This window comes from Pleurodeles waltl, chromosome 11 (assembly GCF_031143425.1).
Source record: "Pleurodeles waltl isolate 20211129_DDA chromosome 11, aPleWal1.hap1.20221129, whole genome shotgun sequence".
Classification (NCBI taxonomy): Eukaryota; Metazoa; Chordata; class Amphibia; order Caudata; family Salamandridae; genus Pleurodeles; species Pleurodeles waltl.
The window spans coordinates 929,881,092-929,906,157 of NC_090450.1; the positions used below are offsets into that span (position 1 = coordinate 929,881,092).

General features: G+C 45.1%; 1 protein-coding gene across 1 annotated transcript in view; it reads left to right on the forward strand.

Moving 5' to 3' along the window:
* The window catches only part of DNAH10 (dynein axonemal heavy chain 10), a 1,282,131-nt gene that overhangs the window by 874,460 nt on the left and 382,605 nt on the right, over window positions 1-25,066 (forward strand). Inside the window, exon 51 of the mRNA XM_069215014.1 lies at window positions 18,080-18,268. Coding sequence (XP_069071115.1) covers window positions 18,080-18,268 — 189 coding nt within the window. The remainder of the gene's footprint in view (window positions 1-18,079; window positions 18,269-25,066) is intronic.

Below are 25,066 nucleotides of genomic sequence, written 5' to 3' on the forward strand. Positions count from 1 at the left end.
TACCTCCCCCAGAAACTGTTGATTTTTGCAGTGTCCACTTTTAAAATAGCTTATTGCCATTTTAACTAAAACTGTGTATGTTACTGCTCTAATTCAAAGTTCCTTAGTTACCTGTGTGGAGTACCTTACATTTTATGTATTTACTTCAAATCTTGAATCTTGTGGTTCTAAAATAAATTAAGAAAAGACAATACATTTCTATATAAAAACTATTAGCCTGGAGTTAAGTCTTTGAGTGTGTGTTCCTCATTTATTGCCTGTGTGTGTACAATAAATGCTTAACACTACCCTCTGATAAGCCTACTGCTCAACCACGCTACCACAAAATAGAGCATTAGAATTATCTAATTTTGCCGATATCTTACCTCTACGGGGATCCCTTGGACTCTGTGCACACTATCTCTCACTTTGAGATAGTATATACAGAGCCAACTTCCTACAGGCAGTGGTTATGTGTGAGCATTAGTTACACTAAGTAGGTGTGACCATTAATGCCAGTCAAGGCAACAACAGTGTATCATCTTGTGTGTCCCTGATCATGCGTACTCACATATATGCAGACGAAGGTATGTTACCAACCATTACACAATGTCCTACAGCAAGTCCTCAGCAGATTGGAGAGTAATTACTGGACCCCCTCCCAGCAACATGTCGATCAGGAATTCTGCTGCTTCCAAAGGTCCATCAATGAGGCTCTCTGTCTCTGACCCCTCAGAAGGAGGAGTTGCAACCTGCTGTTCTATCTCAGCGACCACCTGAGCTCTCTCCCTGGCAGCCTGTTCCCTTGAAGGGCCAATTACATTGCGTCTGTTGTGAGGCCTACAACATCTCTGTATGTTCCATTTAGTGGAGGAGACTCCGACCGTCCCCCCATTCCTGCCAAGTCCAGGCATCTTCAGGAGTTTCACTAAAAAATGTAGTGTCCTCATACATGATCCTGAGAATGGCTAGGAATTGCAACGCATATTTAATGCTATGGTCTCTAAGGCCTTGCTTCACGGGCAAGAAGGAGGATCTGCATTGTACCTCCATGGTGAAGTCAGGGAAAATGTTTACCTGGGAGTTGTTTACCATCCCTGGACCCTTGGCTTGAGATCACCTGCAGGATAGGACCCCCCTTTCTGTAATTAAATAGGCGTGCACCCACTGAGTGGGGAGGAGCCCCTGGAGAAAGGAGGGGTGTACTTGGGACTCTGGAGGCACGTTCCACAAAGAAATAGGTTGAATGTTTACCTCTTACGATCTTGTTGGTGAACCACTCCTCAAGGTACAGTTCCATACTAGGCCCCTGTACGTTCTCTGGGAGGCCTATACTCCTTACATTGTTACGTCTTGATCTGCCTTCTTGGTCCTATAGGACCTGAATATATTAATTGTATAGCCCCTTATCATTTTGAAGTGGGGATGTGGCTCCTACAGACATACATTTCAGGCACTCATGATGTAAAACTCTGAAATAAATATGTTGGGTGGAGTGCTTTATGGGAGGACATTGAATTAGGGGGCATTGGTGGTCTTAGTGTACTCTATTACTACAATCCTGATACTTGAGCTTCCGAAAAACAAAGATCTGTCCTACTGTCAGTGAAAAAGAATGACATCATGGGTGGTGTTCCTTACTGTGGACTGTGACCCTGCTGAGAGTTCAGTTGTGAACCTGCTGGCCATTGTATAGCAAAACACATTAAGCAAAAGCTGTATGTAGTGAGCCTTACTCCCAATACAGAGGTGGATGTACGTCCAAAGGGTCTAGGAGCCCCGGGGATGGTCACAAAGGCATACATGGCCTGATTGCTTATAGTGGGAGCATACAGCACAGAGGAGGTGCCTATAGGTAGCGGCTGCACTTGTAATGCGGTGACTCGGTGGGAACTAAAGCAGTGAAAATGAGCAGAATCCAGTGTTTTCCAGTTTCTACTAAAGCAAACCAGCTCATTGGTGTTTTTTATTGATTGTAATCAGTATCTGATAAAGACTTCTAGCTGCAGATTCCCTACCCTAGAATTCCCTGGCGTCAGCTTCGAATCAGGAATTTTTCTGCTGAGCAGTACCCTGTGCGCGCTGGGTGGTGTTGTTTTGATCCATGTGCATTGTCTGGCTCCACGTGCGTCTATGACATCACGGTTGTCTATATAGATGCCGCCTCGGCACGCGTACGTCAGTTATTTTCATTCCGCGCCGGTTAAGCGCAGATCCGGACTAGAGCTACCCTTTCTTCGACATTCAGCGAGGTCTTTTTGACTGTTTGAAGTCATGTCTTCGCCAAAGGCCTTGAGGGAGAGATCTCTTAAGCTTCTTGCGGCCCGACAGCTGTCTTCGGTCAGCACAACTCCGAGGAGATCGCGGTCCTGCAGTAGGAGGAACTTGCAGCACCGCTCCCGGACCCCCAAGTCCTCTTCCTCGCATTCGAGGTCAACAGAGCATTCAGGTAAGAGGCACAAGAAGAAGAAGAAGAAGAAGAAGTCCAAGCGGACTTTGACTTCGTCACGCCCGTCGGCCGATGAGGCCTCTAGGGAACGTTGATGTTCCGAGCGCAGTTCCGCGGAGCTGTCGCCAGTGCCAACTCCGCGTCTTCCTCCTTTCCCGGGGACCGGAGTGACCCCGGCTCAAATAAAGGAATTTTACGAGGCCCTGCGTCTAGCTTTTGAGCGGGCTGCACCCTCGGGTGGGTCTTCGGGCCCCGCGGGGTCAGCAGGGGCCTCCTTCGGGGTTGACGTCAGTGGCTTCAGCCTCATCACTGTTGGGGACCCCAGGATTCAAAACCAGATCTGGACTGGTGCTGGTCCCTCACATTCAACCTCTTCTGGTGCTGGGTCCAACGTCGACGCTTCCTACACCGGCGCCCACCGGTGGTAGCCCCATCCTCATTCCGGATGATCCAGAGCCTAAGCGACGTTGTACGACACCGACTCTGACTTCGACGGCGCTGATTCGGCCCAGATCATTGTCTGAGCATTATTTAGAACAGCCAGGCACAGGAGAGGAATGGGAGGGGTCTGAGGACAATTTGGAATATGACCTGGAACAGGACTGGTATGAGGATCTAGGTGAGGCCAGTGGACTGGACACATCTCCAGATCCTGGCATGCTCTCTCTCTCGCCTCATAATGTGGCTACCGAGGAGGGAGCTTCTTATGCTATGGTGGTGCGTAGGGCAGCTGAGGTCTTAGACCTAGACTTGCCTTTGGTTCCAGTCAGGATGAATCTCCTGACAGAGGTGCTTCAACTGGGGGTGACAACATCAGAGCCGATGTTGCCCTTCAATGAGGCCCTAACAGACGACCTTCTGGGTACATGGTCCAAACCCAGCACAGGAGCTCCTGTGAATAGGACAGTCGATCGTCGCCATAGACCCGCTCCGAGTGACCCTAGTTTCCTGACACAACACCCCACCCCTGAGAGCTTGGTAGTCCAAGCCTCTACCTCCCGTGGTGCCTTCCTTCCGCTCCCCCGTATAGGGAATCCAAGAGGCTGGACCAGCTTGGAAAGTAAATGTTTTCTTCCACCAGCCTGGCATTGAGGTCCGTGAACACCTCTTGCCTTTTGGGCCATTTTTACCATACTTTATAGGATACGGTGGCACGGGTGCTGCCCCGGGTCCTTGAGGGCGTATGGGACACCCTCACACAAGCTGTCAAGGATAGGAGAGATGCGCCAAGTTTACGATCAGGTGTGGATTGGACACGACCGACTCGCTGGGCAGATCGATTTCATCGTTAGTGGCCCTACGTCGCCACACCTGGCTACGTTCAACTGGCTTTTTGGAGGATGTCCAGTCAAGTTTGATGGACATGCCTTTGGATGGTTCTCGCCTTTTTGGTGAGAAGGCAGACTCTGCGCTTGAGAGGTTCAAGGATTCTCGAGCTACGGCCAGATCTTTGGGCCTTTCAGCGCTGGTACGACAGCAGTCTGTGTTTCGCCCCTCTCGAGGCTTCAGAAGGGGTGTGGTAACACTCCAGCCACAGTTAAGCCACTGTCCTCTGGCTTCACAACATCCCGGAAGAGGACGTGGTCATGGTATCATCAGACCCAGAGGGTCAGGCCAGAGGTCGGCCACCACACAGCCCCACTTCAATGCGCCCAAGCCCTCCTAGTATTGTATTGTATTGTAATCGTATTTATATAAGGCTTACTACCCCTGATGAGGCGTCAAAGCGCTTTTCGGTGAGTAGCACGCTACTCTGGAACCCAACAAGAATTAGTGATGGATTAGTATTGGGAAATAATAAGTACAGGTTTAGTATTATTATGAGTTAATTTGAGCCGCGGATATGAGAGTTTGTTAGTTAGATTGACTGGAGTAATGGAGGGGTGGAGGAGGAAAGAAATCCAGAAGTGTTAATTGGGAGTATATCCTTAATTTACTCAACCCAAAGGCTTGGGATGAGTAAAGGGGGATGGAGGAGGGAAGAGTATGTGGAAGGGTTAGGGAGAGCATAGTAGCAGGGTGAGATAAATGCGGGAGAATTTAGTAGGGTTGTGTGGGAGGTCACGGTAGTAGAGTAGAGTGAGGTTTGGTGAGTTAGATGTGGAAGCGGAGGGAAGAGCTTAGGCAGAGTTATTTAGGAGATGAAAGTAGTAGAAAGGATTTGGGATGAGTCAGAGTGAGAATGGAGGATAGTTTGATAGAGACATGACATATGAGAATGGGTAGATAAGTGTGATAAAATGCGAGCAGGAATTCATAGATATCTAGCATAACAACCCACCCAGGAGCCATGCAATGACCCACAAACATGCCAAGCACAGAAACAACATATACATATATATATATATATATATATAAATATACATATATATATATATATATATATATATATATATACACACACACATGAATACACACACATATGCACATACAATACATAATTAGAACCATGGGTAAAATATACTTAGGCAAACAGGTTTAAAGAGTGTGTGTGTATTTTATTGTTATGACATAGTAGCAATACATATTTTCTAAAGAAACTATACATAAATAGAAATATACACATAATCTGAAAAAAATATTTATCAACATAGGCATATGCAGTCCATAGTTGTTTGAATATGGTGATTATGAAGGAAAGAGACAACTCTTGAATAGTTTTCTGAAGACAAGAAAGTTATCTGTGGCTCTTATAGTTGGGGGTAATGAATTCCATAGTTTGGCTGCTTGAACAGAGAAGGATGTACCACCTATAGTCTTTTTCTTGTATGGTGGTGTTCTAAAGCGTGGTGCCAATCTTGAGCTGAGGTTTCTTTGTTGGATGTATTTGGTTATTTTGTTTCTGATAAAAAGCGGTCATGTTCCATGTATAGCTTTGTGGGTGATACAAAGCAACTTGAAAGTGCATCTTCTGGCAACGGGTAACCAGTGTAGTGCTCTCAAGGCAGGGGAGATGTGGGCTTGCGGCTTTACTTGTAATAGTAGCCTGGCTGCGGAATTCTGGATACGTTGTAGTTTTTTCATAACAGATCTAGATCAGTGGTTCCCAACCTTTTGACTTCTGTGGACCCCCATTGAATCATTATTGGAACCCGGGGACCCCCACTGAGTCATTACTGATAGCTGGGACCCAATATTATTACATTTTTTAAGCAGTCGCGGACCCCCTGAGGAGGCTTTCCGGACCCCCAGGGGTCCCCGGCCCACAGGTTGGGAACCACTGATCTAGATGATGCATGGTAGAGGCCATTGGCATAATCCAGTTTGGATAGTACAAGCGAGATAGTAGCTTGCACCTTGTGCGGAAATCCGAAGTGGGGGAAGATGCGTCGTACAGTCTTCAAGGTGATGAAGCTTGTTCGTGCTAATTTGTCCACTTGGGCATTCATAGTTAACTTGGAATCCATGATGATTCCTAGGTTTTTAACTTCCTTGGATAATTGAGGAGGTGTTCCGAGATCGTCAGGCCAGACGCACAGAGGGTCATCATTTTTCCAGTCACCACATATGAGTATTTCTGTTTTGGAGGTATTTAGTTTGAGATGGCTCCAGGTCATACACTGATCAACAGCTCTGAGGCAACTGAAGATTTCTGAGTTTTCAATGTTTTTGGGGTATTCTAATTTAAGTAGTATTTGTGTGTCATCTGCATAGTTGTAGCATGTGATATGGAAATCATTGATCAGTTCTGGTAAAGGTATCATGTAGATGTTGAAAAGCAAAGGTGAGATGATTGATCCTTGGGGGACCCCTGCTTTTGTGAAGTAGGGTTCGGACGAGTAGGGGGGCTAGTTGATGATATTAGATCTTTTTTGAAGATAGGAAGTAATCCAGTTGAGAGCAATCCCTTGTATGTCGGCTTCGTGGAGTCTTTGAATTAGGGTGTCATGGTCAACTGTATCAAAGGCAGCTGAGAGGTCCAAGAGAAGTAGTGCAGCAACTCCATTTCGGTCGACTGTGTTTTTAAGATCATCCCAGATTGCTATGAGTGCCGATTCAGTGCTTCTTCCTGGGTGGAATCCAGTTTGGAAGTCTGAAAGTATAGAATTGTCTTCAATTAATTGTGAGATCTGGGCGAATGCTGCTCTTTCTATCAATTTGCCCAGGAAAGGTCCATTTGTGATTGGTCTGTAGGGTCTTGCGGGTCTAGGTTTGTTTTCTTTAATAAAGGTCGTATGTATGCCTTTTTCAGGTCTACAAGAAAAGTTCCTGAAGTTAGAGTTGTTGATGATTCTTCTTACAGGTGTGGCAGCAGAGGTAGATAGAAGAATGTTCTTGAAAATTTGTGGTGGGCAAGGGTCAGAAGGGCAACCAGAAGGTCTGCTTGCTTTGACCAAATCCATAAATTCATCCTGGGATATTTGTTTGAAGGACTGTAGAGGTTGGGTTGGGTTGGGTTGGTTTATTCTTAGAGGTATTTTAGGAAAGGGGTTGGTGCTGATGTTTTTCTTCTGTTTTAAATAGGAGTCCAATGTGTCTGCCTTGGTTGTGTAGTGAGTTGCCAATTTGTTTGTGAAATCTTGAGTAGTGGGATGACTTCCTTCCATACATGTAGGTTTTCGAAATTCATTGAGAATTTTATCAAATTCCTTGGTTGTAGATTGAGCATTTTTAATTCTGTCTGAGTAGTACCTTTTTTTTAGCTTTTTTGATTGATGATTTGTATATGCTGTTAAGTTTGTGTAGCTGCAGTTTGTCTTGACTGTTGTTTGTTTGGAGCCAGGTCCGCTGCAACTTTCTGATTTGTTGCTTTATCTTTTTAAGTTCTGTGTTTCTCCAAGGTGTTGGTTTTCTTTTGTTGTGTTTAGTTTTTCTGAGTGGTATTGGGATATCAAAAGCTTCCTGTAGCCATTCATAAAGTTTTGGCACAGAATTAATTGTATCTAGATCTGTGTTGGCTGTTAGTTGTGTTTCTAAGTCATCCAAATTGAGTTTGCTCCAAGGTCGATAGGTGCATGTATGTAAGTAGTTGTGGGGTGTGTTGATTTGTGGAGTTGTGTGTGGGATTGTGTACAATCTGATGTAGGTTCAATGCGACTAGGCCAGTGTTGATAGCTTTTGGATGGGGCATATTGGGTTTGTCAAACTAAATGTTTAGATCCCCAAGAATGCATAAGTTGGAGTATAGTGTAATAAGGTTTGGGACTGTGTCTAGAAAAGCATCTGGGAATGTGGAGTTGTTAGGTGGAGGTCTGTAAAGGAGGAGAAAGTTACAGGAGGAAGTTGGAGTAGGGTGGCATCTGGTAAGGAGGGCTTCACAACCTTGTATGGAGATGTCTGTTTTACTGAGGTTCAATGCCTGTTTGAATATAATAGCTAGTCCACCTCCTCTCTTGCCTATGCGGTTTTGTGTGATGGTTTGATAGCCTGGAGGAACGGCTTCGTGCAACACTGGGGCCATGTCATCTCCCAACCAGGATTCAGTTATGAATAGTAAGTCAGGTTGTGTGTCTGTGTGCAGGTCGTCAATGTGGTGCTTGTTTTTTGAGAGTGATGGAGCATTTATGAGCTGGCAGTTTAGAAAAGGTGTGTTAGTGGTAGTGTTGTTTTGTTTAGGAGAAGGGTAAGTAGTATAATGTGAGCTTGAAGCCGGAGTGTTGCTAGTTGTGATAACTGTTTGGGGGTCACAATAGTCTTGGTTTTCAATATAGAGTTCCTCTTCCAGCAGGTTAAGGAGGCATTTTGTTGAGTCTGTGTGTGTGGGTGGTGGACTTGGTGGCTGAGAGAGCCATGAGGGGTGTACTGTTTTTTGTAGGGTAGTTCTATTATGTAATAGACAAAGGGATGCGAGGTTGCTATGAGTGGCATGTTTTTTATTTTGTTTGCGTTTGTTTAGTGTGGACGGAGTATAGGTTAGGGGTGGTGGAGGAGCATGTGGATCGTGATGTAAGGCTCTAAATTGTGCAATGGAGGAGAGGCGAGTGAATGAAAGTTGCTGGGTTGGGGTGCTTGTGGTAGGTGTTTGTGAAGAGTGAGAAAGTAGGGGTGGAGATGGGATGGAATTTGTATTCTTTGTGTAGCCCTGAGGGTGGGAGTGGGTATGACGATAAGTGTAATGTAAGTTTGTGTTGATTTGATGTGCTGATGTTTGTGGTCTGTATTGTTTTTGTGGAATAGTGAGAGGGGATATTGCTGTAGTTGTTTTTGGTGAGGGATTTGTATGTGAGTTAGTGCTGGTGAGTGGAATGTGAGTGTTAGATGGGGTGTTGTGTTTTGGAGATGAATGTACAACGTGTGTAAAAGGTGATGGATGTGTATCAGGGGAGTTAGTGTTAGTTGAGATGACTGGAACAGGTAATATGTGTGGTGGAGTGAAATGTGGGGATTGTATGGTTGTGTGTAATTGGCGAAGAGAGGGGAAGAGTGTTTGTAGATGGTGTGTTTGAAGGCAGGGTTTGGGCATTGTTATGATGACAGGTGGTCTGTGTGGAGCAAACAGCGGACAGTGTTGTTGGTTAGTATGAGCAGAGAGTGTGTATCTGGAAGGCTGAGACTGAGAGAAATGTATACTGTAGCTTTGTGTTGTGTGGGTGATGGCAAGTTGTGTTAGTTGGGGTGGACAGAGTAGTGTTTGCTGTGAGAATGCAGGTGTTTGACTGTTGTAGTTGTGTGGGATATGTGTATATGTGTAGTATAAAGGGTATTGTGTTGGGTGATGGGACAATGCAATTTGTCTGTGGTCAATTTGTGATGCATGAGTTGGATGCCTTTGTGGAATATGTGTTTGCATGTTGAGGGATGTGTAGGGGCTGAAAGCATTCCTGGTCCACTGAGAATTGGGCAGCATTTGTGGCCCTAGGCCCTAATCCCTACCTGTCCCGAATGAGCCCAAACAGGCAGCTGCCCTTGTCCTCTCCGCCCTTTGCCTCGACGCCTGGGCTGAGACGCCCTGAGTCCTAGCCTTTATTAGCCCTACTGGCCAATAAGAAGCTGGTCCTAACCCTATCCAATCCAATTTCAAACCCTGATTCAAACAACTAATGGGGGACCCAGCCCTAATCACCAATCATAGCCCATTCCTGACCACCAATCACAGCCCCAGCCCTAAAACCAGCAACCAATAAGAGTCCCAGCCCTATCCACCAGTCACAGCCCTAGAACCAACAGCCAATCAGAATCCCAGCCCTATCCACCAATCACAGCCCTAGAACCAACAGCCAATCAGAATCCCAGCCCTATCCACCAATCATAACCCCAGCCCTGGAGCCAGCAACCAATGGAAAGACCATCTCCCAACAACCTATCACAACAACATATGCAACAACCAATAGGAACTTATATAAGGATCAAGTTAACTGAAGTCCAGTCCTTGTGGTCAGGGGGAAAAGGCAACTGCTGCTCAATTCAGAATCTCCTTGGATACAGACAGGCTGAATCCACACTTCCAAGCTAGCAGAGTCTACTTTCCAGGTAAGGGAGAGATTGTTTAAGAAACAAACAATGGAATACTGCTGGGCGTGCACTCTGAAATCGGGCTTTTTTTAAAGGCAAAAATACAGGGGGGCAGACAGTTTTCAAGCACAATTTAAATCACAGAAACAGATTAAAACAGTCTCCTAAAAACACACTCTGCAAGGTGTATGTAGCCTTTTCACTTAGAAGAAAAAAAAAGGGGGGTATGTGCCACAAACTAGCAAGGCAATTCACACAATCACGGCAAAAACACCACTTTAAAAGAGGCCAGGCTGCCTGAAACACAGAGTCCACAGTAAAACAGACACAGGTAGTTGAAATAAACACTTTTGAACAAATAATACTATTTACCCAGCAAAATCTCAGGGCTCCTTACCTAGGTCTTTTTGCAATCCTTGAACACTGGGCTGTATCAGGACACAGGGGAGATGCACAGAGGCTCACAAAATGGAGGTGGCTGTTTTGGGCTTCCCTCCACAAACTTAAGGGGCCAGAGCAGGTGTGGGGGCGGGTCTCAGGTGCAGCAGGGACTCAGGGAGCCAATCAGCTAAGTCCAGTCCTTGTGGTCAGGGGGAAAGGCAACTGCTGCTCTATTCAGAATCTATCTAGAGCTTCTCAAAATGAGCATCACTCCTCCAATCAGATTGCCTCTTCGGGAGGATCTTCTGTCGCAGCAGCAGGGGAAGGTTCTCCACCCGAACCTGTCAACTTTGCACCTTCATGCGTGGAGGTTGAGCAGCGACAGTTGAGGGTTTATGACCTCCCTTCCGAAATCTGTGATGTCATTCTGGCTGCCAGGCGTGCCTCTGCTAAGTCGATTTACGCCTGCCGCTGGAAACGTTTTGTTTCATATTGTACAGCGAGGTCTGTTGATCCTCTTTCATCTTCTCTTTCTAATGTCTTTTTGTTTATACTATCTCTCGCCCAACCGGGTTCCTCCTTAGGGACCCTTAAGGGCTATCTTGCTGCCTTATCGGCTTTCTTATGCTTGCCTGATAACCATCTTTGTTTAAGTCTCCTATAGTACAAAGATTTTTTAAAGGGCTTGTGCATTTGTTCCCACCTATGCCTTTCGTCATGCCCCAGTGGGATCTTAATCTTGTTCTTACCTTCCTAATGTGTGCTTCTTTCGATCCCTTGCATAACTGTCCTCTCCGTCTGCTCACTATTAAAACAGCCTTTTTGGTGGCAATTACATCTGCCAGGAGAGTGAGTGAGCTGCAGGCTTTATCTTCAAAAAGATATCTCACAATATATCCTGACAAGGTAGTGTTAAGAACACTTGCCTCTTTCCTCCCCCTGGTGGCAACCCCTTTCCATCTGGGTCAAAATATCACCCTGCCCACCTTCTTTGCACCACCGCATCCCTCTAAGGAAGAGGAGCGTCTCCATCGGCTGGACCCAAAAAGAGCGTTATCATTCTACCTTGACCTCAAAAAAGAGTTCCAGGTTCACGACCAACTCTTTGTGGGCTACGTTGGTGCAATGAAGGGTCGGGCAGTACAGAAACAGTCCATTTCGTGCTGGGTCGTTATCTGTATAAAGATCTGCTATGCTTTGGCCAAGACGCAGCCTCCAGAGGGCTTGAGAGCTCACTCTACTAGAGGGAAAGCTGCTACCACTGCGTTAGCTCATGGTGTACCTGTGTTGGACATCTGTCAGGCGGCAACGTGGGCTTCCTTGCACACGTTTTCAAGACACTACTACCTGGATAGCCCGGTTAGAAGAGAGGGGCGTTTTGCCCGCTCAGTCCTGCAGGACTTTCTAGTATAAAAATATATCCTTCAGACCCACCACCATGGGTTATAACTTGGGTATTTATTCTAAGGTAAGGAATCTGCAGCTAGAAGTCTTTATCAGATGAACAAGTTGGTTACCTTCGGTAACAAATTATTTGGTAGAGACTCTATCTAACTGTAGATTCCTTACACCCACGGAAGCCTCCCCGCTCTGTATTTTTATACATATATATAATTATCTATATATGTTTTTTGGCATTTTTGCCTTTCTTAAAGGCATGCAAGAATTTTTACTTCAAACAAGTGAAAAAGATAAAATCCACAACAGTTAGTTCTTCCATGACTCTGCGCTTCTGCCGTGAAAAGTTGTGGGAAAAGAACTGACATACGTGCGCTGAAGTGGCGTCTATATTGACAACTGGGACATCATAGATGGCTCCAACGATGCTGACGACGCACGCGGATCTGAACGACGCCAACCGACAGCGCACGCAGGATACTACTCAGCAGAAAAATTCTGGATTTGAAGCTGACACCAGGGAATTCTAAGGTAAGGAATCTGCAGCTAAATAGATCCTCTACCAGATAATTTGTTACCGAAGGTAGGTAACTTTTTCTTTAACTGAAAACAGAACCCTTTCCCACAGTATACTACATAAAGAAATGAGGAGGAACAAAGCCCAATGCTCTGTCTCAAGAGGTGCAGTGTATTTGGCTGTGGGCGCTGAAGCACAAGATGGACTTCACTGCAGAACACATACAAGGAATAGACAACATCAACATGCTCATGAGGCTTCAAGCAGCAACTTACTGAAATTGGTGTTTCTGCAGTGGCGAAGGCTGGGGTATGACCTATTCTGCACATATTACAACAACAAATGCCCAAGAACCCCAAGGAGACGCTCTGTCTACAAATTAGAGCAGAAGGTTTCTTTATGCCTGCTCATTGATTCTAGCTATTCTGAGGCTGCTGTGCAAAATGAGGAAGGAGCCTTGTCTAATGATGTTTATAGCCCAAGTGTGGCACACTAGCACTGGTTGCTGGAACAGGTTGAAGGGCAGGCAGATTCAGTTGAACATGGAGCCAATATTGCTCTTCAGGAGTGAACGACAACTCCTCAAGATCCAGGCTATCTGTGTTTGACAGGTTGGCTGCTGAGGATCTACAGTTTGGGGATTAGCAAATTCCTGATAAGTGTAGACACATCCTGAAGATAGTGAGATCACATTTTAACATTTAAAAAATGCTTTCAAATGGGCTAAAATTTGTAATTTTGCTCAGACTCACAATCTAAACCTTTTAAAAAGGGCACCACCGCAATTCCGTCCTAATTTGCTTCTATTAGATACATTGGACCTTAAATATCCATCCAGCAAAGTTCATCTGTCTGCTAGATCTATATATCTCAGAAAGCTAGGAACACTTTCTATATTCTTAACCAGGATCATTAAGGAGTTCATGAAGGTTTATTTCCACATTATGCCACTGGTCAGAAGCCCAGCTCCAGATTGGTAATCAAGCACTGTTTTGACAGCTCTAATGGGAGACCATTGTAAACTTATTCATAATTTGGCAATTCAGCATTTATCCCGGAAAGCTTGATTTCTTAAGTGATAACTTTAGTCAGAAGGGTAATAGAAGTTCAGGTGTTTTCCATGCAATAACTGAATCTACTTTTCCTTAAGAATAAAGTCTTCCTCTTACCCAACCCTAAGTTCATATTCAAAATACCATCATTTTTTCCCTTAAGTGACATAGTAGTATACCAAGTTATTTTCCACACCTGTTTACAGCAGCAGAGAGAAAATTACACTATCATGCCGTCAAGCTATGTATTCATTTTTTCTTGAATAGAACACAAACATTCTTTGCATCTAACTTGCTTTATTTAGCTTTTAGGCAATCTAACAAGGGTAAATCCTTTTCAAAACAAGCGATCTCCAGACAGATTTTATCTTGCATTTCTGATGCATGTGGAATTCCAAGCAAGCGATAGCCACAACAGCACTATTCTCAGGAATATTTTTGAAATACATTTGCAGAGCAGCAACTTGGCGCTCTAACCATTCTTTTTCCAAGCACTGCTGCCTATATATATATATATGCTTGAAGGTGGAGACATCAGTCGGACAAGCAGTGATGGGAAACCTTATTGCTTAAGTTAAGTCTCGCTGCCACCACACACTAAGTCAATTGGACTGCTTTGTTAATCTGTATTCAAGCATTGTAATCTATAAAAGATCCAAAGCTACAGAAGAAAAAAAGTTACTTACCTGTAGGTATTGTTCTCCAGTGTTGGTATCTTTCATAGTTTCATGTGTGACACACTTTCCACCCATAAATGTGAGGGTTATTTACATTTTTAACACATTATGCCCTTTCGAAATCTGGCATTTGGAGCCTCAGGGGAGAGGGATGTAATTCTGTCACTCCACCAACTTACTTAGTTCCTTTTTAGGGTCGAGCCTGCGTCGCATGCACTTGCGCATGCGTATCGCTTGCGAGACGCTTCAATAGTTAGAAAAGGGCTCGGAGCCCCGTCCATGTCACTTCAGTGTCTTTCATTGGTTCACGGGCTTGCCTTTTAAAATCTGCTTGCTTTCATTAGTGGAAGGTATGCATACGTCATGCCTTTTCCAGTGGTTAGCCCTCCTCGAGCGCGGCGACCAAGTACTGAAAACATACGAGGCTCGCTGTTTTCCGTCCAGTTTGTGGACTACTTTTTATTATCATTTTTTCGCAGCGCGATCTCGCTTGGCAAAAGTCCAGCGCTTTGCATGACATCGACCCTGTTACATCGTTAATTGCACTTTTTTTTTTGCAGTGTCAGACTGTGGACACAAATTAAATACACGTTCAGGAGTAGAATTAAAAAACATTTTTTTTTTTTGCCACAGGGGAATTATCCTCACTAGCACAAATCATGCATAAAGCTTCGAGACATAAGGTCTCCATTGAAAATTGCCTTATCACCACGTCTAATACTCTACCAGGGGCATAATACAAGCCCCAGCACCGCCAGAAAGTCTCCAACCCTTCAGGGAGTCTCCTGTGTCTTCAGGGAGGGGCCATACTCATCCCAAAGCCTATGGAGACTCGTGCCCCTTATCACTTTCTGCCGGGGGTTATTTTTTGTTACGCCACTGTCCTCTACGCACATCACAAGCCTTCGAACACATGCATTTGAAACAGACAGTCAAAAATCGGCAAAAGAGAAAAAATTTCTAAACGTTAAGTTGCAATGACTTCTGGGAATTCCAGGCCAACCTCCCTGCAACAGAGGCACATGGGCCTTGCACAATGAGCCAGCCAATAAACAGATTTGACACAAAATTAAAAGACAATGGGGATAGAGGGGTAACTGCAGAGGAACATCGTACAATAAATATTTCACGTCTGAATCATAATGTTCCTCAAGTCAATTATTATAACTGTTTGAAAACAATGCACCCAATACTAATTAATGTGAGTGCAACACGTTTTTGCAAACCTATGGGGATCAAACAGCGGCAAAGTACAAATAAGTTAACAAAAGGAGTGTGGAAATTATGATAGCTGCAGCCAGAGGCTGCTGCTTTTGATGTTCACACAAGAATGTCTGAAGCAAATACAGCTTGTTAAAAATAGACAGAGAGAAGATTGAAGCATAAAGCTTCTTCCTCCTGGTAATTCTAAGAGAAGAATTTGCATGTATATTTTGCTCATGCATTCCAGCTCAAACCCATGCCTTCCTTCGGACCTCGATGCAGCTTACTCAACAATGGCACTTAAAAGGGATGCGAAAGTAGCATATTTTTCAACGACCAAAGAACACGAGTAATTCCTCAGTGGCGGCCATTTTAATGTATTTGTTCAATCAATAGATAGATAGATAGATAGATTAATTAAAGGTTGCATAATCATCATATGGATTGCCACATTTCTACAAACCCACGTTCAAACCACAAAAACATTAGAAATATCAGAGTTTCTAATTGAAGGCCCTACTGTAATACGTTATTACATAACGTATTCTATGCTTTACATTAACATATTACTTAATAACCTGATGCAAACATTCAAATAACTATAACTCGTCGTGTCTGTATGTAGTGTGTAGACATGTTGTCATGTTATATGTTTTTTATATTCTTACTGTTGGCAATGTTGCTGTCAGAACTTCTAACAGCAAAGCGCTCCGTGCCCTGTAGTAATCTCTCTTTGGGCTTCCAACCGCGCCCATGTCACGTCAGTTACTTTCATTGGTTTGTAGGGTTTCCTTTTAAAATCTGCTTGCTTTCATTTGTGAAAGGCATGCATGCGTCATGCCTTTTCTGGTGTTTAGCCCAGCTACACAGCACCGGTAAACTACTAAAAACATACAGGGCTCAATGTTTTAAGCATGGTTTATGGACTACTTTATCTGTTAATTTTCCACACAGCGCGATCGCGTTTGGGTTTACATAGTACAATCGCGCTCGGTTTGTCCGTTTTCAATTTCAGCACGATCACGCTGCATTTTACATAGTGCGATCGTGCTGTGTTTTTTTTTTCTTTTAATTTGTGTGGCAAGAAAAGTCCAGTTAGGAGTTTACAACACTAATAGCTCTAACTTGAGCAAATGCGAGACCCGTTGCATTGAAAATACTTGCTTTCTTCTGATTCTAGCAGTACTTCTGATCCGTTAATGGTTTAGAACATTTTCTACAAAATAACCAACTGACTTAAGAGGTTAAAGGATTATAAACACAATAAAGAGAGTTCTGTGTCCTCTGTATGGGGTGTGTGAGAGACTCATCATGATGAACATGATTGTAAATCTTGCTTCATTATTGCTTTTTGAAGGCTACGTTTTCTAGTGAGAAAAAGGTATGTTTGGGATGTTCCAGGGATATGTTGTGGGTGTTGAATGGGAAGCTACAAATAACCTTGAATAATCTTTAATAATACCTTTGTTTTGCACCAAGTGAACAATTATAGTGGTCAAGCCCACTTTCACCATGTGTGTTTGGTGTTATTGTCTTTCCTTGATGAGACTGAATGATTCACTGTATAGCACGCTTCTCTGAATATATGAGCTAAATGGTGTAAAGTTGTGACATCATTGGCCAGAGTTCAAGGTAATATCATGAGGTGGATAGACTACTTGTAGTATATGGAGTTGTTCAATATTAGCTGATTCAGTCTGCTGATTAACAGTATTGTGTAGAAGGGTTACTGCCTGACAGAGAGGAATATTTAAGTATGTGAGTCTAAGAAAGATACCAGCTCTGAAGAACTCAAGTTATAGGTACGTAACTTTTTGCTTTCTTTTCTTTAAATCTTCATATGCATATGCTTTCGCCTTTTAGTTGCACATGGGAGCTGAGTTCGGCTCCATTTGGCCTTTTCAGAACTGAATGTGCAAATAGATACTTTCGGACCAAATGCCATTGTGTTTTGATTTCACTGCTGCAGATCTCCATCTGTTGCTGTCCTTGGTGGTCAAGCTATCCACAAGTTCTTTTGGTTTTCTTCCTGTGGCTTTATAGTTACGTGTGGCATGTTGGTTCTCTTTTACTTTTAATTCTTGTGCCTTCCTAGCAGTGTGTTGATAGGGCTCTTTCTCTTTTGCTCATATCTCCTCTTCATTCAAGAGAATGTTGCCTAGAGTGGTTCATCAAACACTTTTATGTTGTGTGTCTTCCTAGCAGAAAGTAGTCCTATGTCTCATCTTTTAGTCTTGATTCCTATGAAAATTATGTTCCTGTTCAAAGGAATGCTATAGAGCCTGCATCATGTATGACACTTTTGGTCAGTTGGATGTAAGTTTTATTTTGGGGGATATCTCCTGCAGTTTCTTCTAGCACAGTCTTTTCTTTTGAATACAGTCTGCAAAAGTACTTTATTCTGAATATTGTTGTGGTATTTCCTCTTCCTCAGTTTAGCGGAGGGGTGGCCGAGACTGGTAGATGACTGAGTGATTATTCTTGATTTATATGGACTCTCTGGGAACTTTGGGGTCCAATTGTTCCTAGGTCAGAGATAATGTTTTGCTAATCTTTTTAAACTGACTTAATTGCAGTATGAAATAATCTATTAGTATCAGTTATGTGCCTGGTGGTAGTAACTATTCAGATGGTACTATTTCTTGAAAATTATTCATACCACCCTTCTCAGAATTTTGTCTCTATGCACTTGTTGCATAGCCTGCGCCTATTGATATACTCTTGGTCTTTTTAAGTTCCTGTGAAATTATTGGCATGTGCACTAATTTATACCTCTCGTCCAATGGCATCCATTAATAGAAAACATGATTTCAAGACTCTCAGGAAAGTGCTTGAGATGTTTCTTAAATTATGAATTTGCAAAAAGAAACAGTATTCTTCAACCCAATAGGACACATTATCCTTATTTGAACTGCCTTGATCATATATTTGAATGAAGTCCTTAATTACTTTTTAGGAACGTGTGATCATATTTTAGCAAATGTAACAATAACCTTTTATATATTTATATATATATATGTTGTACCTGCAGGAGATACTTGAAGAGTACAATGAGAGCAAGACCAAGATGAATTTGGTTCTGTTTGATGATGCACTTGAACACTTAACTAGAATACATCGCATTATAAGGATGGACCGAGGTCATGCACTCCTAGTCGGTGTCGGCGGCTCTGGAAAGCAGTCGCTTTCAAGACTGGCTGCCTTTACAGCAGGTTATGAGGTTTGTTCCATGTTATCTTTTTACTTAAGTATGTGTGGTAATCTCATACATTTTGTGGTTTTTGGGGGGCTTTCTTCATAATGAGTGAATGTTCTGAGTGATAATATTGCAACTGACAATGATATAAATGGCAATGAAATGACATCAGGAATAGAGTATTGATATAAAAATGTGCCATTGTAATGGTATGGTATTTGTCATCAGAATGCCAGGTTACACCTGGAAATAATTAATAATTACCTTTCATTGACCATCATTGTGCATTCATTCGGTCTAGTGGTTCCTATGGTGTGGGGTTTAACAGGTTTGATCTTAAAACATTTCAGGCAGATTGATGAACGGGATGACGTTGTTGGAGGGCTCTAAAAATGATCCAGTTGATAGTCCCATACCAGTTTTTGACCAAAGGCACAGTAAAATATTGGTGAACATATTTACCCTAACCTGAGTAGAATACTATAGCTTGGTCAAACCAGACTTCTATTTTTTAGTTACGTTAGGTTTAAATGTGGACAGTAGTTTTTGAAATAGTAAACGTATATTGGTGTAACATAATGGTTTGCAAACTAGTTCTTGAACCAAATTTGACTGAAAATGTCTGCCTGAGAAGCTTTTAGTCTGTTGGGCCTTTTGTGGTTTGCAACTGGCGCCACCCATACCAGAATCTCATTTTGAAAACAATTTGCTGGTTCCAGGCGGTTTAGCATGAATCTTAGTACAAACAGTGTGGACCAGAATGCACACTAAAAAATGCCTTTTTTCCTAATGAAAATTCAAACTTTAGCCATGATGTGTCTGAATGTAGTCATAAATCTGTTGCCAGTTTGTAATCTAGTGTTTCCGATTCCCAGCCCAATATCTGCATTTAAAAAAATTATTTTATACTTACCAAAAATCACCAATAGACGTTTTTGACAAAGCAGAAGAAACTCAACTTATACAAGAGATGGCAAGATAATTTGTCTCTCTATTTTTACATTTTACTTTCAAATCAAATCAAATCATTAACATTTATAAAGCGCGCTACTCACCCGTGCGGGTCTCAAGGCGCTAGGGGAAAGAGGGGGGTTACCGCTGCTCTTTGATTTTTTTTAAACCATTTATCTTTTCAAAATCACTAAATGCTAAGCATATTGTATTTCTAGATATATTGTTGTGTATTTGTGTAAATATATTTTAAAAAAATGGGTTGATTGCATAAAAACATAAATTAACACTGATCTGAGATGATTATTTCTTCAATTTAAACTGTAAAGAATTAAAAAATAAAATATTGCATTATCTCTCACTGTACACATCTTCATACTTATTTTCCCTAAAGTTTGCAGAGTATCACATCACGTACTAAATATGAGTCATTTGGTTCAAGATCCCTAATTAATGCTATGATCTCTTACATAAAAAGACTTAATAAGCAGTTATCTTCTAGGATCAATAACTAAAACTTTCTGATGGATACAACTACCTGTGGATTCCTCACCTCATGAATACTCCCATGGCGCCAGCATTCAACGGAAATCTTCTTACTAGTCTCTGCACGTCGACGAGGACGTCACTGTCGCCCACGCGACGCCGTCTGACGTCATACAGGCAATAAGAGGTCCTCGACGACGTGCGGACGTCAGTTCCCTTTTTTCCGTGCATTCGAAACGGTTATCTTCGAGGGAGCAACTGTTACTCTTGCGGTTACAGTGTATATCTTGCTGCGTAGTCTTTCGCTGTGGAAATAATGTCGCAGAGAAAGTCTGGATTTAAGCCTTGTCGTGAGTGTGGAGGCAAGATGTCGGTGACGGATCCTCATTCCGATTGCCTTTGGTGTTTGAGCTCCGACCACGACGTCTCGACTTGTGATTCATGTCAGCACATGAATCCAAAGGCTCTTAAAGAACGTGAGGCGAAGCTGTTTATGGCCAAGTCAAAGGAGAAGCATCACAAGAAGTCTTCTCCAAGACATCGGCGTCATCGAGACTCCCGGCGCCGTAGAGAATCTCGGCGTCATTCAAGGGAGGCTCGTTCCAGGTCTCCGGATCGGCGCCGAAGAACATGGGAGGTCAGCCCCACGGTTACGCCGCATCCTTCGACGCCGTTGCCTTCTCCGGCGTCTCCAACTTCACCTGGACAGGCGTCGGTGATTGAGGTATTGGAGCCTCAAGTGTTTTCTCCGGCGCAGACGCCGAGGCCGGCGTCGGGGTCGCCTCCGAGACAGGCACCCCAGTATCCGGCTTTTCCCACCCCTGGAGCCGATAGTTCCGCATTCTTGAATGCGATGTATGCCATCTTCCAACAGATGGCTCCAGGGGGTGCTCCGGCTGGGCCTTTGGCCTTTTCTTTGGGTGATCCTGCGCCTCTTCGGCCGGCACCCTTTATGCCCTTTCTCCCGTTTGGGAACGTGGGCTCGGCGCCAGTGTCGGCGCCGGTGGCCGCTCCGGTGGCTTCGGAAGGATTGGCCCCAGGGATTTCCATCCCGTCGACGTCGAGATTTCGGCCTGTGACTCCGGTGGGTCCATCCGTTTCAACTGCTCTTCAGTCGGCGCCGAAGTTACCTGTGGCGCCGGATGCGGCGTCGGTGGCTTCGGAAGATCGGCGCCGATCTCCGACTTCGGCGGAGGCATTGTCGACTCCGCGGATTGAGCAACGACTGCATTCAAGGAGACGTGCTCTCCGGGTACTAGAAGAGCAGGAGTACCAACGAGCCCTAGAGGAAGGAGAGCTAGAGGACTCGGGTGATGGGCTGCGTGGACTGGAGTCGGCCAGTGGGCTGGACACTTCCCCTGAGTGGGACCTTTCGTCCCCGGGGGAATATACTGAGGAGGCTGCTTCCTTTCATGCAGTGGTACGGAAGGCAGCTAGTTTTTTGGACCTGCCTTTGCCGGTGGTGGAGGCGAAACAGAACCTTTTGACAGAGGTGTTACATCCGGCCTCAGCCGCGGCGGAGCCTCTGTTACCTTTTAATGACGCTCTGCTGGATCCGGTTTTAGAGGTGTGGAAGAGGCCGGCATCTTCCCCAGCAGTTCACAGAGCCGCGGCCAGGAGGTATCGGGTGGCTCCAACTGACCCTGGTTTTCTGTCCAGGCACCCTACGCCGGAGAGCTTGGTGGTGCAGGCCTCCTGTTCGTCCAAGTCAGCGCCTGGTTCTTTTCCGACGGTGCCTGGGGACAGAGATTCAAAGAAGCTAGAGGCGCAGTCGAAGAAGATTTTTTCGTCCTGCAGTCTGGCGTTAAAAGCCACCAATGCAACCTGTATCCTGGGGAGGTATATTCATGCTCTGATGGATGACATCTCCTCTTCGTTTACAGAGCTTCCCCAGGGTCTTTTGGATCTTGTCTCAAATGCCCAGGCTGCTGCGACCCAAATTATCCAGACGGGACTGGATACCACCGACTCGGTAGCCAGAGCAATGGGCACAACTGTGGTGGCAAGGAGACAGGCCTGGCTCCGTAACTCGGGCTTTTCGGCTGATGTACAGTCCACATTGTTGGATCTCCCGTTTGATGGGGACAAACTGTTTGGGGCTAAGGCTGATTCGGCCTTGGAACGTTTTAAGGAAAGCAGGGCCACGGCTAAGTCGTTAGGGCTCCAAGCTCCTTCTTCCACGGCCTCTTCCAGATTTTTCAGGAGGTTTCGTGGATTTGGGCGTGGCTCTTCCTCCTCTTCCTTTCGGGGAAGATATCAGCAACCTGCCTCTTCCCATCCCTATAGATCTTTTAGGGGGAGAGGTAGGGTCCGCACCAGAGGAGCCTCTCAGCAGCACTCTGCCTCTTCCTCATCCTCTGGCGGGGTGCAGCAGGGGAAGCAGCCTTAGGCTTCCACCATTTCCAACTCACGCCTCTCCTGTAGGGGGAAGATTACAGCATTTTCTCACCAAATGGGAGACTGTTACGTCGGACAATTGGGTTCTCAGTGTTGTGGGAAAAGGCTACACCCTTCCTTTTCGGGAGTTTCCGCCCCTCATCCCGCCCCGCCCTTCGTATTGTTCACAAGAACACCTCCTGTTGCTAGAACAGGAGGTAGAAGTCCTCCTTTTAAAGGGCGCGGTGGAGTTGGTCCCGGAGCAGGAAAGGGGTCAAGGAGTTTACTCAAGGTATTTCCTGATTCCCAAGAAGGATGGTCGTTTGAGACCAATTCTGGACCTGAGGATCTTGAATTGGTTCCTCAAGCAGGAAAAGTTCAAGATGCTGACCCTAGCACAGGTGCTTTTGGCGTTGAACATGGAAGACTGGATGGTGTCTGTCGACTTGCCGGATGCTTACTTTCATATCCCGATACTCAAGTCACACAGGAAGTATCTCCGGTTTGTGGTGGGATCGCAACACTATCAGTTTGCGGTCCTTCCGTTTGGTCTTACTTCAGCACCTCGAGTCTTCACGAAGGTGATGTCGGTGGTTGCGGCAGAGCTCAGAAGGAAGGGGATAGCAGTATTCCCTTACTTGGACAACTGGTTGATCAAAGCCAAGTCCCCGGAGCTTGTGTTGCGTCATCTGCAGTCAACAACCCAGTTGTTGTTCGACCTGGGTTTTTCGGTGAACGAGCCCAAATCTCACCTAGAGCCCTCTCAGCGCCTCCTGTTCATAGGGGCAGTACTGGATACAACATTGGGTCGGGCCTTTCCTCCGCCTCAGCGGATTCAAGATATTCAGGATTTGGTTCCAATGTTTCGAAATGGAGCGGTAGTTCCAGTCCTCAAGGTCCTTCGTCTGCTCGGTCTTTTTGCCTCCTGCATTCTGTTGGTCACGCATGCTCGCTGGCACATGAGGGCTCTTCAGTGGTGCCTCCGAAGGCAGTGGTCTCAACACAGAGGGGATCTAGAGGGTACTGTCAAGATCTCCAGAGATGCTGCTGTGGATTTGAAGTGGTGGATTGTAAGCAACAATCTTTCGCAAGGAAAGCCGTTCCAGCAGTCGCCACCAGTGGCCACAGTCATAACGGATGCTTCCACTCTAGGGTGGGGAGCTCATCTGGGGGATCTGGAGATCAAAGGTCTTTGGTCTCCAGAGGAACAGATTTTTCACATCAATCTGTTAGAATTACGGGCTGTACGTCTGGCTCTCAAGGCCTTCCTCCCTTCCCTTCGTGGTCAGTCGGTACAGGTCCTAACGGACAATACTACCACGATGTGGTACATAAACAAGCAGGGAGGAGTGGGGTCGTACCTTCTCTGCAGAGAAGCTCTTCGACTATGGTCCTGGGCAAAGGACCATCGGATTTGCTTGATAGCAAACCATCTGGCCGGAGTTTTGAACGTGCGTGCGGACAGTCTCAGTCGCCACTTCTCGGCAGACCACGAGTGGCGTCTCCATCCAGATCAAGTCCGTTTAATCTTCCAGAGGTGGGGGTTTCCTCGGGTAGATCTGTTCGCCACTCGAGAGAACGCGCATTGTCCGTTGTTCTGCAGCCTTCAGTATCCGATGCAGGAAGCGTTGGGGGACTCGTTTCAAATGACCTGGTGCGGCCAGTTGCTTTACGCGTTTCCTCCCATACCCTTGATTCCTCGAGTATTGAGGAAGATTCGCCAAGACCGGGCTCTAGTAATCTTAATAGCTCCGGATTGGCCAAGGAGGGTGTGGTACTCCGACCTTCTCCAACTCTCAATGTGCCCGCCGCTCCGTCTCCCTTTCAGGGCAGACCTCCTCTCGCAGTCGCAGGGGCAGGTTCTACACCCCAACCTCCAGAGTCTGCACCTACATGCATGGAGATTGAACGGGGCAACCTGAGTTCCTTCTCTCTCCCGCCTGAGGTAGTGGATGTTATATTAGCGGCCAGGCGACACTCCACTAAATCTATCTACGCTAATAGGTGGTCTAAATTTGTTGCGTGGTGTGGAGAGAGGCAGATTGATCCTTTGCATGCTCATCTATCGGACGTTTTGTCTTTTGCTCTATCTCTGGCGCAGAAAGGTTGTGCAGTGGCTACCATTAAAGGTTATTTATCGGCCTTGTCAGCCTTCTTATGTCTTCCAGACCAACCATCTTTATTTAAATCCCCTATTGTTATCAGATTCTTGAAAGGTCTTCTAAATCAATATCCTCCAAAGCCATTCGTTATGCCTCAATGGGATTTGTCCTTAGTCCTGACTTTCCTTATGGGGTCCCCTTTTGAACCTATGCATTCTTGCCCCTTGAGGTATTTGGTTTTAAAAACAGTCTTCCTGATAGCTATAACATCAGCAAGGAGAGTGAGTGAGTTGCAGGCCTTATCAGTAAAACCCCCTTATACAACTTTTTATGGGGATAAGGTGGTGTTGAGGACCAAGGCTGCTTTCCTCCCGAAGGTTGTTTCACCCTTCCATTTGGCTCAGGCAATTACTTTGTCCACGTTCTATCCTCCGCCTCATCCTTCCAAAGAGGAAGAAAGACTGCACCGTCTGGACCCAAAGAGAGCGTTGAGCTTCTTTATCGATAGAACAAAGGATTTCAGGCTGGAGGATCAGCTGTTTATTGGATACGTGGGCAAGAGGAGAGGAAAGGCAGTCCACAAGAGAACACTATCCAGGTGGGTTGTTCTTTGCATTAAAATATGTTACTCTTTGGCAAAGAAGGATCCTCCTGAGGGCATTAGAGCTCATTCCACCAGAGCTAAGTCGGCCACTTCGGCCTTGGCCAGAGGTGTTCCTGTGGTCGACATCTGCAAGGCCGCAACTTGGTCGTCCCTTCACACTTTTGCAAAACATTACTGTTTGGATTCTGAGGTTAGAAGGGACGGCCATTTTGCACGGTCAGTGCTGCAGGATTTCTTGGTTTGACCATTTAGGCACCCACTGCCGGGCGTGGTACTGCTTTGGGACTCTATTCATGAGGTGAG